Here is a 13,041-nt window from a genome sequence, read left to right on the forward strand (position 1 = left end):
CAGTATAGTGTGTAACTTCTGTATTGGCCTGGCTACAATTTTAAATTCGGTATCTTTAAAGAATCTATTAAGCTGTTTGTGCCACTGTTCAACACATGGGACAGAAATAAAGTATATTTTGATATTACTATTGTTGGTTGGTGTAGTATTCTGTATCCTATCCTTAGCCTGTACCCTAATTCGGTTTATTATTATTATTATTATTATTATTAATAGCCATATAGTGCAAGGAAGCCTGAGGCTTATGCTGCACCAGGAAAAAAAAAAGTTCCCGAGTTACCCTGAGAGAGAGAGAGAGAGAGAGAGTCAAAAGTAGAAGGGAATCACCAAGAAAGAGAAGAATGATGATATCCAGCTCAGGACCTGGATATCATCAGATGTGAGCCCCCGGAGTTAGATGTTTATTGTGGCAATGGAATAACCCCTGTTTCAGAACCTGCTAATTAATATTTGTATTTCTGAGTCCAAAGCAGATTCCGTCGTTGAATATTTATAGGCATTTAGAAATTGATTAAAGATAATCGATCTTTTGTAGGTGAACAGGGAATACCTATTATAATGTAAAAGCATACCAGTGTTTGTAGGTTTTCGATAGATGCTAAATTGTATTTTATTCGAGTCCCGGGTAAGCGTGAAATTTAGAAAGTTTAATGACTTTGTATCTGTATCCTCCCTTTGCAATGTAAAATTGAGTCTAGAATGAATATTATTAAACAAATGTAAAACGTCTTGGATAGTACTACTATTAGTAATAACTAGAACATCGTCTAAATACCTCCCATAGTATGTGATACGGGGTCGAAAAGGTGTCAAATGTAAATGCTCAATCGTTGAGAGATAGATTTCTGACATTAAGCCGCTCAGGCTCAAACCCATTGATAATCCAAAAATTTGTTTGTACACCTTGTCTCGAAAGGTGATGTAGTTGGCCTAAACTAACAGTTTAATTAAGTGAAAAATTTCTCTAATAGGTAGCTTCGTATAATTAATCGGTGTCGAGTTTTTATTTAACATATCCCAAATAATATCTACATTCGTTTACATTTGTATATACAGGTAGTGTTGAAAGCCTTTTCTATATCAAAACTCATACCATTACAAGATGTTCATTTGTGACGTAAGCATTATGGATGTTAGTCTCGGCTTTCACCATTAGATTCAAAGTGGATCTATTTTGTCGGAATCCAAACTGACTGTTGTTCATCAGTGCTTTAGTTTCAAGAACCCAGGTAAGCCGTTTGTGTATCATTCTTTCTAGGATTTTACTTAGGCAGCTGGTTAGAGAGAGAGGTTGGTAATTTTCTGGAAGTGAGTGATTTTTTCCTGGTTTAGGAAAGGTTAAAATAACAGAGTGATGCCAGGAAGATGGATATATTATCTTCAAGAAAAATCCAGTTATAGAACATTAATAGTAAATTCAAGGCCGTACTGTTTATATGTTTCAGCATTATATAATATATTCCATCAGGTCCGGCTGCACTGTTGGGTGATCTATTTAATGTTGTTTGTAGTTCAAACGGGTTAAATGGTTGATTATAGGCAAGATATTGGGTAGCAAGGAATTTATCTTGTACCTTTCAGCAGAAGCTTTGATTTGAAGAAAAGAGTTGCCATATGCTGAAGTGGCAGATGTTTGATAGAAAGTCTCTGCAAGGGTATTAGCTATTTCTTCAGAAGAAGATATTTCCTGTCCATTTTTGGTTAAGATGGGAGGAGGAGGAGGTAGATATCTGCCATTTAATTGCCGAATCTTTTTCCAAATGAGTCTACTGCTAGTGTCCTTTATAATAGTGGAGGCAAACTGTATCCATGATTCCTAATTTTTTTCTATATTACTTTGGTATCAGTGTTTTTGTTAATGCTTGATGCAAAACAGGTCGAGGATTCTTTCTTTGCTTGCCTTTGTACGAACCGTGCTTTTGCCTTTTATTTCTTTTAATTAATGAGATTGGTTATAGTCAGACATTGCCAAAATAAATTCCAGGCTTTATTTTTCACTTTCCTCATTCCACCAATAATTATAATGCTTTTGGCCCGGGGGATGTGATAGTGGTATTGTGTCTTTAGCAACATTTAGAAGATGCAACGTGATGGAGGGTGATTTTTTCCTCATCAAGGGCAATTGATGACTGAAATTTTTCCCAATTTGCTTGGACAAATTTTTATTTTCTGCAGGGTTGAATTGAAGTCTGTGCTATCAAGAAGTTGTGTACTGTTGGGAAGTGGTCACTGCCTATGGGATCATTCATTACGTAACACTCTATGGTCGGAACCAGTACTGGATAAAAAATTGAGAGAGATCGCTTGCTGAGGTATGTCCAGTTGGGAGTTGTACATGCGTGGGTGAGATTGTACATGGTGAGATTTAATGCCTCTAAAAAGCTTTCAATTAGTTGACCCATCTATCTAATTTAGTAGCACCCCATAAGGGATAGTGCCCATTAAAGTCCCCTAATATACAGAGATAAGGAGAGGTATCTGTATGAAGAGGTCTTCAAGATCTTTTAAAGAGTAAATATGGTTTGGCGGTAAGTAGATTGAGACAAGTGTTATTGCAGTTTGGAGAGTTACACGAACAGCAACGGCTTCTATTTCCGTTTGAAGTGGTATATGTTTAGTTGGGATCTTTGAATTTACTAGGATTGCCATATCACCATGGGCAGAATTAGCTGTATTTTGATCTCTTAGATAAAGGCAACAGTTCTTTATCGAAGGAGAAATTTGCAATGTTAAGTAAGTTTCCTTAAGACAAAGAGCAACTGGAGGAAATCGTCTGTATTGCAACAAAAGCCTCTACAGTTCCATTGTGCATTTTTTTTTTTGGTAGTTGTTGGCGCATCGGCTTCTGTGGCCATAATGCACCTCCCAAGGTTTTTGCAGTACTTTGATCCAAGCCCGAAGCGGGATTCGAACCCGCGACCTTTGGGTTGCCAGGCAGGCACTATACCCACCCGGCTAGCCCGGTCGGCCCCATTGTGCAATACAACGCATTATGTATGTTAAGTTGATGGAGCTGATTCTGACTGCTTTTTGAAGGTGACTGGTTTATGACGTTCCAATTTTTGTTTGTCTTTTTTTTAGGAAAACTGGCTGACCAGTGTCCATTTCTTCTTCTTGTTCGGCCTGGATTTCTATAATAGGATCTTCCTGTATAGATCTCCCATCTGTGTCCATGGTTGTGTCCTGAATATTTTCCAAAGCATTTGAGTTTGTAATACGAGATGTGGTAGCAATCACTGGAGGAGGAGATGCTGCTGCTGCTGGTATTGTCAGAGGAGTATAATTTGCTTGGTCTGTGGTCTTGGATTGTTCCTTGGGTACAGTTGGTTGTAGTTCAGAGAGGACATTTCTAGCCCAATCAGAAATTGATTTTTTAGTAGGGACCATGACATCAGTTTGAATGGAGACTAAACTGCTTGATATTTTTTTACAGCATTTGCATAGGTAACATTTTGGTTTATTGTCGATGCAACTAGTTTTCTTGCTTCATGTTAACTGACTTTGTTCTCAACCTTGTATTTTACTATTTTTTTCTAGGTTTTCCACTTTTCACATGTCTTGGAATATGCAGGATGGTCATCTTTGCAATTTGGTCATGTCTTTTTTTGTAGCTGTACAGTCATTTTATATATGGTCTGAGGACCCACAGTTGGGGCAGACAGGAATTTCTCTACATACAGTTTGAGAATGCCCATACTTTTGTCATTTATAACATCTTAAAAGGTTGGGAATATAGAGACAAATGCGACAAAATAAATAACCTGCTTTACACAGGAGGGTAAGTTGGGCATATTAAAGGTAAGAATAATATTTCTGGTATGTGCCAGTTGATTATCTTTTTTTAATCATTATTCTTTTTGCTTCAGTTATGTTCTGTCCCTACAGTTCTTGGGTTATTTCTTCCACGGTGACATTTAATGAATCCCAATTCGATATGACACCCTTAGATGAATTTAGGGTTGCATGAGGAGATATTTTTACAGGAATGCCAGCGAAGCTTCTTAGTTGCAAAAGCTTTCCAGAATGTCTTTGGTACATTTCCTGAAGACAAAGGGCAACTGGAGAATAATTATTAATTAGATCTTGGATATCATCTGTATTGCAACAAAAGGTTTCTATACCCTCCAGATGTTTCTGTATGATAAAGGGAAACAATTTACTGATAGGCTGACTAGTAAGTGAGTGGATGATTAAGAACGAAGGCAAGGTTGCTCCATCTGATCAGTCTTTTGTCTCTTTGGATTATCGTTCTCAATATCCTGATGGTCTGTGTTTGCCATGTTTGCTCCTTTTAGCCCTTGGCAAGAGGACTTTTCTGCCAAGGTTTCTAGCCCTGCCACAGGGAGGCAGGAGCAGTGCAGCTAGGAAGCCAAGCGGCTAAAGTGTTAGTTGGTTAATGAACTAGAAATATATGAATAAATAAAGAAAGGTCGGTTTCCTTTCTGAGTTCTAACTTGTGGCTTTTAAAGTATAGAACGGTTTTAAAAATAAGATTGTTAAGAGAAAATGTAAGGTTGGTTGCCTAACATGCTTCTACCCCCTTTTCTAAAAAAAATTGTGACCACTCATCACATCATCCAATTTTCTTTTGAATGTGCAGCTTTTGTTATTGTCCGAATCCACATCAGAAGCCATATTCATCAAAACTTTAGAACTTCCCATTTTTTATCAATTTAATGCTTTCTGTTTTTTTGAAACACTATTGTGTTTTTTGCACTCATTTTTTACAGTACAGGTAGTAAGAATATAATATATAGGAACTGTATTTAAATATTTTACACACAAAATATATACAAGTCAAAATATGCAACATGTGCTCATGGAAAACCATAAACTAGTGACACCAGTGAGAGAGAGAGTGTAACATGGCAGAACATGAATTTCATGCACATAATGGTTGATAAGGTGTCAAATAAATATGTGCATAACTTGAAATGCACGTTTCAGAAAGTAGGAGTACTTTCTAATTATTTTCTCTCACCTCCTATCCTCAAGTTTATTCCTTTTCATATATCATATACTACACACTATTTAACTACATTTATTTCTATTAACATGCTGCTGTACCATTGCCAAGGCCTTTCTTTGGAGGATGGGCTTCATGATCCCAGCTTACCTGAGTAGTTAAAGCCTTTTAAATACTCAGGTAAGCTGCTATCTATCTGTCATATTTATCATCATCATTGTCCTATTCTATTCTTTGCCTTCTTTACCATTTATCTATGGCCTTTTTTCTCCTTTCTCCATACAATAAACATGTATACTGGTCCATTCAATTACTGATTCCTTTGGCTAGACATATTGCCAGTATTACTGAGGATACCTGGATACCTTAAAGCAGCATCTCCCAAACTTTTTTAGTCACGAAACACTTTTTATCTCACAATATATTTACATTACACTTATATATTTATGGAACACAAGTTTAATGGGATCCAAAGAACTGTTTGTTAATATTTTATTACATACAACGCACTGTGCATCAGGAGCATCTTTCTTTCCAACACATGTAAAGCCGAAATTCAAATTACTGTTATCATACTGGCAATATGTCTAGCCAAAGGAATCAGTAATGTAATGGACCAGTATACATGTTTATTATAGGGAGAAAGGAGAAATGTAGGCAGCCCAACAGGCGCACATTCATCAGGGTACATCAACACCTTAGATAACATGGGTGCTTCACACATGGAGTATGAGCAGGTAGGCCCAAAAGCATAACACCTAGGCGCCTCCGTAGCCAGGTGGGAAGGAGCAGCAGTGCGTAGCACACGCTTCTTGATTAGACCGGGGTTCGAGCCCGTCACCACCAAATACGGAGGATGCGGAAAGGTCAGGGAATGACCACCGCATATCCCGGAGCAATATGGCCTTAGTTGCTAATGCTCCTAAAAACCAAATAACAAACACAAGAACAAGCATAACACCTGATGTTGAGGAAAGGGTGTTAGAAAGAATAGAACAAAATCCAGGAATTTTGACAAGGAGGGTTGCTCTGCAAGAGTGTGTACTGAGTCATAGTAGTGTGCGTGGTGAATTTTACATTGCCAATTACTGTACCACTACCATATCCAGTGTGTACAAGGTCTCGGCAATACAGACTACCATCCCAGAGTGAACTTCTGCCAGTGGAGGCAACAACAGTGTATCCTGAACCCCCAATTTTTAAACAACATTTTGTTCACTGACGAAGCTAGGTTTATTCGTGATGGTATTTTTAATTTTCATAACTGTCATGTTTGGTCCAATGAAAATCCTAATGCAATTCACGAGTCATGACATCAGCAACATTTCTCGTTGAATGTCTGGGCAGGCAAAACTACTAGGAGACTGTTTAATTGGACCACACTTTCAGGCTAACAGGATATCTGTTCCTTCAGTTCCTGCAGAATGTTCTTCCAGACCTCCTTGATGATGATGATAATGTTCCATTTCAGCAATGCCAGAACATGTGGTTTATGCATGATGGTGCACAGGCACATTTTGCTCGAGTTATGACTTGGTATCTAACTAGAAGGTATGGTCAATGGTGAATATGTAGAGGTGGGCCTGTAATGTGGCCTCCCAGATCCCAGACTTAAATCCTATGGATTTTTGTATCTGGGGTCATGTAAAAAGCTTGGTGTACACTTCTGACATTAACACAGTTGAGGAATTGCAACATCGGGTTGAAGGAGCCTTTCAGCACAGAAATGACCCAGGAGAGAATTTGCATACAGATGCAAGGACAGTATTTTGAACACCTTTTTAACATTTCTGTAACATGTAACATCTGTAAAATCTTGTGGTGTGGCGCCTCCGTAGCCATGTGGGAAGAAGCAGCAGTGCATAGCACACGCTTGATTAGACCGGGGTTTGAGCCCGTCACCACCAAATACGGAGGATGCGGAAAGGTCAGGGAATGACCACCACATATCCCGGAGCAATATGGCCTTAGTTGCTAATGCTCCTAAAAACCAAATAACAAACAAGCATCCCAGTCCTGTGGTGTTGAAAAATTAAAATTAAAAATGTATTATCTTATGTTTAATAAAACCACCCTTAGCAAAGGATTCACAGCTTTTTTGCTCAACTAGTGCTCCCATAGTCAGTGGCAGATCTTAACAGAAAACGTGCATTATCTCGAAAATGGTTCATTTGCGGCCCGATGTTCACTTTTTTGCTTATTTTAGTTTGTACTTTTCACCTTTAAATTATTGACCATCATTTTTGAAACACCCTCTATATATGTACAGATTCTTCAGGGCTCACAAATGAAGACAATTCATCACCAGAAGCAGTCTACTTTAGAAGTAATGAGATTAATTTTAAACAAACATAATCACTTTTAAATGTATAATAAATAATATATAAAATTGGTTCTGATCTCACTTCAACCTTTGTCTACAATATAAATATAATATCCACATTCACTCTCTTTTCGCTTAGTTCACTAAATCCCTCCACTTCTTAATAGACTTGTATGGCAGTGACGTTCAGTTCATTCTCGTGGTGGCAGAATTATATATACAAATGTATGTTCTAAATTAATTAATGAACAATGCTATTTAGGACTCCTAATGTAATTATTCTCAAATATGCAAGCCAACTTACACAAGATCAGATGGCCACCATTTTTTCCAAAGAAAGTACCTTCTTCAATCTTACTAGAACAAGTCGTAATATCAGCAGAAACAAGAGGATCTGTAAGTAGCTCATTTTTAACTCTGATATTTCGCATACAGCCAGGAAAAGAGCGAATAATTCCCTAAAAAAAAAAAAAAAACCCATATACATACATATGATTTTTATATATATGGAATACATAAGAAAGTTTCTATGATAAAAGATATAACATGGGAAAATTTAAAAGATATATTTATGAGAATTAGTAAAGGATTAGGGAAAATATGAAAGAAATAAGCACTTGAAATACTCAAGTAAAACTATGAGGTACACCTTAAGTATAAAATAAGTAATACAAAATATAATGTAAAAATATGAAACTATATAAAATTACATACTGTTATATATGTACAATCTAGGTGATTTTTTTTCCCTAAGGTCAACCACTGAAATTGAAAGGTGATTGACCTTTCAATTTCAGTGATGTGTGTGTGTGTGTGTGTGTCCTCCATTTCTGTAATAATATGTAGTACAAATACATTTTGTGACACTTCATAATGTTTTGACTAGACAATCAAAACATTATAACCACCACTGTGTTTTAGCTATTTGCTGTTCTTTCCTGCCTGGTGGCATATGTGTCACAGTGAGAAGTGGCAAATATGATACTACAGGTTTGTGGCATGTGGTCCACACAAAGTACTTGACTGACATGGGCAAAGGGACATGATCTGACAGACTTCGAAAAAGCCGATTGATTGTCAGGTACTGAGTTGAAGGGTGGCAATATTACAGAATTTGCAAACCTTGTGGGCTGTTTACTAAATGCTGTTGTTAAGGTATTTCAAGAGTGGATGTACAGTAGACAGAGCAGCATTTGCTGGGCTGCTACAAGAACAACATGAAATTTTGAGCCAATAAGACTTCAGTGAAAATTAGAAATTGGCTACCTCTGTACTGGACATAGTAAAATTAGTGACAATGCCTCAATGCAGCCCAATGTATAATGTGTTAAGATCAACCATAAATGGGTGCCAGCAGCATGGTGCAAGTGCACCACCTTTGGATGCCAAAGTAATACACAATTTTTAATATTTTCATTAATTTATTGAAATATTAAAACAATACAAATTCTACAAAAAAAAAAAACTAAAATATTAATTGAAATAATTTATCAAAACAAGAACAAAATTAAAATAAATATTGCAAAACAGAATTAGACCCTTTAATTTTTGTCATTGTCTTTAAATAAAAATTGCAATCTTCTCGGCTTCTCCGCGAATATAGTTTGATATAAGTTGCATTCATACAATCTTCACTGCCAATGACGAAATTTTGCACCTTTTTCTTTTTCACTCTGCCCGAACGTGCTCACAGTCTGCTTAGTACTTTCTCCCATTGATCACGAAACGTTGGCTCAGCTGTACACAAGTACAGGTCACTGTTGAACAAAAGCCGAGAATTAGGGTTGACTTTGAAAGTGTCTGCAATTCTGCCCAGACACGATAGAAGGGAGTATATGATGAGAGCCTTGTCAATCAATTCGGCCCTGGAAAGAATGTGCAAGGCTCAAGGGGCAGAATTTTTTTCAGCCTGGACTGTACTTGTTAACAGGATAGTATATAGGGATGGGATACACTTAAATAGAAAGGTGCAAGAATATTTGATGATGCTATCGAGGCAGTGTTAGGTGGGTCGGAAAACTGATAGCTTGGGGGGATACAAGGACTAATAGTTTAACAGTAGCCGTAGGCAGAGGTGAAGGTGATTCTTGCACAACTTCTATTAGAATAAGTAGCGACCTGGAGTGTGGGGTGTTGGGGGGGTTTCAGGGACGGATGGCAGTCATCCTGAAATAGGTGGGTATATGGGATGTGTTAGGGTAACTAGGAATAGGAGTAGGAGCATGTATACCAAAGCTAGAAGTATAGTAAATAAATTTGATGAATTTGAAATGTTGGTCAAGACATCAAAGGCGGATATTTTTGGGATAGCAGAGACGTGGTGTCACACAGATATAAGGAATGCTGAACTGGAATTTGGGGAGTACAATATGTACAGAAAGGATAGACAGGATAGAAAGGGAGGAGGTGTTATGCTGTTAATTAAGAAAAACATGAAATGAAAAGAAGTGCATCCAGTTGATATAGATGAACAGTGCACTGTTGAGTCAGTTTGGTGTGACATAAGCACTGCGAAAGCAAAAATAAGAGTAGGAGTGTGTTATAGGCCTAATGACTCGAATGAATACAATGAACAATTGTACAGAGAAATAGAGTGGGCTAGTAAATCGGAATGTCTTATAATGGGGGATTTTAACTTCCCAGATATTGACTGGAACTTGTGGGTTGGTCACTCACACACTAGTCAGACTTTTGTGGATTTATTGGATGATTGTTTTCTGCAGCAGCATGTTCGAGAAGCAACCAGAGAAAGTAATACTCTTGATCTGGTTATCAGCAGTGATCATTCGTGTATTAAGAAGTGTAGGATTTACTTAAAGATTTAATTACCATCAGGGGTAAAGGAAAGGATTTTTGCTTCCGTAAAGGTGAGTACAGTGGTCTCCGACAGTTTTTAAATTCTGTACAGTGAGATCAAGTGACGATGTTACCAACAGTAAATTCTAAGTGGGAAGCATTCAAGGAATTAATCATGGATGCTACTAAAAGTTACATACCTATTAAGAAATATTGTTCAAGGTTTAGGCCTAAATGGTTATCTAATGAACTAATGAGACTCGTAACAGAGAAGAAAAATGCATGGGATACATATAAATTTTCAAGCGAATCAGAAGCCTATGGCAGATATAAGCTAGTCTGTAATCAGGTCACAAAGGAAGTTAGGCAGGCGAAGGCAGATTATGAGAAATCCTTGGCAAAAGATGCTATGAAAAACAGCAAGGATTTCTTTACTTATATAAACTCTAAAAGGAAGGGGATGAATCTGATTGGTCCACTTGACATTGATGGTTCGAGTTTTGATGATCCTGCTCAGATAGCAAACAAACTGAATGAGTATTTTGCATCTACATTCACACATGAGGAATTAAGGTTTGAAAATGGCAGAAGATTATCAAATTGTAGCAGGATACTTAATGATTTTGTAATAACTGAAAGCAAAGTGGAGGAGAAATTGTTGAAGTTAAACATAAGAAAAGCACCCGGGGTGGATGGGATCTATCCATTTATATTAAAGGAGGCGGCAAAGCAACTAAGCAAACCCTTAGCCACAATTATGAGATCATCCTTGGACTCAGGGGAAGTTCCCACGGACTGGAGATGTGCAAATGTATCCCCAATTCACAAAGGGGGATCGAAAGGTGACACGAGTAATTACAGACCAGTTAGTTTAACTACTGTTCCGGGTAAAATAATGGAGTCACTGGTTAAAGATGCATTGCAGGGTCATCTAGACAAGACTGCAGCAATAATTCAGACACATCATGGGTTTGTTAAGGGAAAGTCTTGTCTGACAAATTTGATAGGATATTATGATGTGGTTACAAAGGAACTGGATGCAAAAAATAATTTTGATATAATCTATTTGGATTTCAGGAAAGCTTTTGACACTGTTGCGCATGGAAGACTATTGTACAAATTGGAGCAGAATGGCATTAAGGGTAAGTTGCTACAATGGATAAAAGGATGGTTAAGTGGGAGAAGACAGAGGGTGGTAATCAATGGGTGCTGCTCTTCGTGGACTAATGTTATTAGTGGAGTCCCACAGGGTTCGGTGTTCGGTCCACTGTTGTTTTGTATATTTATCAATGATATTGATGAAGGTATATCAGGCTTAATGTCGAAGTTTGCAGATGATACAAAGGTTGGCAGGGTTGTTAATGACAGTAATGGCAGTGCTACTGCAACAGGATCTAGATAATTTGGGCAGATGGGCTAAGAAGTGGCAACTGAAGTTTAACCTTGACAAATGCAAAGTACTGCATATGGGTAGAAGTAACCCCAGAGAAACATACCAACTGTGTGGTACTACATTTAAGGTGGTAGAAAATGAAAAAGACCTGGGAGTAATTGTGCAATCAGATATGAAGTTTTCTGAGCAATGCAGACAGACTGCCAGGACAGGTCATGATGTTTTGTCAATGATATATAGGAATTTTGCTAGCAGGGAGAAGGAGGTGATTGTCCCTCTGTATAAGGCAATGATCAGGCCACGCCTTGAGTGCTGCATACAGGTCTGGAGGCTTCATATTAGGAAGGATGTAGATTTACTTGAGCGTGTAGAGAGAGAAGGGCAACAAGATTGGTGAGGGGAATGAAGGGATCCTCTTACCAAGAGAGGCTTAAGTTCTGCAAATTGCAGTGGCTGGAGACTAGGCACCTGCGCGGTGATCCGATTGAGATGTATAAGGCCTTGAATTGGTTGAGCACGCTGTATTCTGATGGGATCCTTCCACTTGTTCAGATTACGAACCTAAGGGGGCATAAATTCAAATTAAGAAAAGACAGATGTAGAATAGATGTGCGGAAATTTGCCTTTAGTCTAGTCTAGAAACTAGCCAGCTGGTGGTTAATTGCTGGAACAAACTTCCATCTGCTGTTGTGGAAGTTGATAGGTTGAATAAATTTAAGGAGGAACTGGACAGGCATTTGGAGGGAATGGCGTGATTTTTTTTTTTTTTTTGGCTGATGCTGCATAAGCTCATACACTTGCTTTCTTGCATCACATGCCACTACTACTACTACTACTACTACACATAAATCAGTCAAATTTGACTTAATTAAAATATTGTATGTAGTCAAAAATTTGGCAAACAAAACATTTATTCCCACATGCACCACCTTCAGTCTGAATTGGTAGCACAGTGGTATCGTCACCATCATCCCCACACTGAGTGGAAAAGGCCCGGGTTTGAATCCCGTCGATGACACAAGGAACTTTTATATTATAGGCTTTTTTCAGTCCGTGGCCGGGTTAGTCAGTCTCAGGCGTAGTTAGCAAGGTTTTTCTCCCAGAAAGGCTTTTTTATTCAGAAAACAGGCAAATCGACCAGAGAACACACACACAATTTACAGACACAATACCAATGGGTATAGGTAAAATTACTGGGTGACCCTAATGTAATACAGTAGAGCATCGATTATCCAAACTAATTGGGACCAAGGTTGGTTCGGTTAATCAAATAGTTCTGATAATCAAACGTACATAAGAATACCCAGTTTATACTAAAAAAGTATAAACTGGGTATTCTTATGTACAATTAAATTATTGTACATAAGAATACCCACAATTAAAGCCTACAATTAAATTATTGTATACAAGGTTATTACTACTGTATTTTGAAATATGAAATATTATAAAAATAATTGATTAGGAAATGGTTTGTAAAAAATAACCCAAAATCACTCTGTTTTGAAGAAACAATGTATATTGTATTTATTTTGAACTTGCCTAATTGTTTTAACTATAAACCAC

At 37.6% G+C, this 13,041-nt stretch overlaps 1 protein-coding gene across 1 annotated transcript in view; it reads right to left on the reverse strand.

The window, feature by feature from the left end:
• Nucleotides 1-13,041, reverse strand: part of LanA (laminin subunit alpha) — a 1,178,005-nt gene that overhangs the window by 48,491 nt on the left and 1,116,473 nt on the right. Inside the window, exon 59 of the mRNA XM_090374120.1 lies at nt 7,594-7,747. Coding sequence (XP_090230246.1) covers nt 7,594-7,747 — 154 coding nt within the window. The remainder of the gene's footprint in view (nt 1-7,593; nt 7,748-13,041) is intronic.

The sequence above is a fragment of the Mastigoproctus giganteus genome, chromosome 5, assembly GCF_048544385.1.
Source record: "Mastigoproctus giganteus isolate SK-2022 chromosome 5, ASM4854438v1, whole genome shotgun sequence".
NCBI lineage: Eukaryota > Metazoa > Arthropoda > Arachnida > Uropygi > Thelyphonidae > Mastigoproctus > Mastigoproctus giganteus.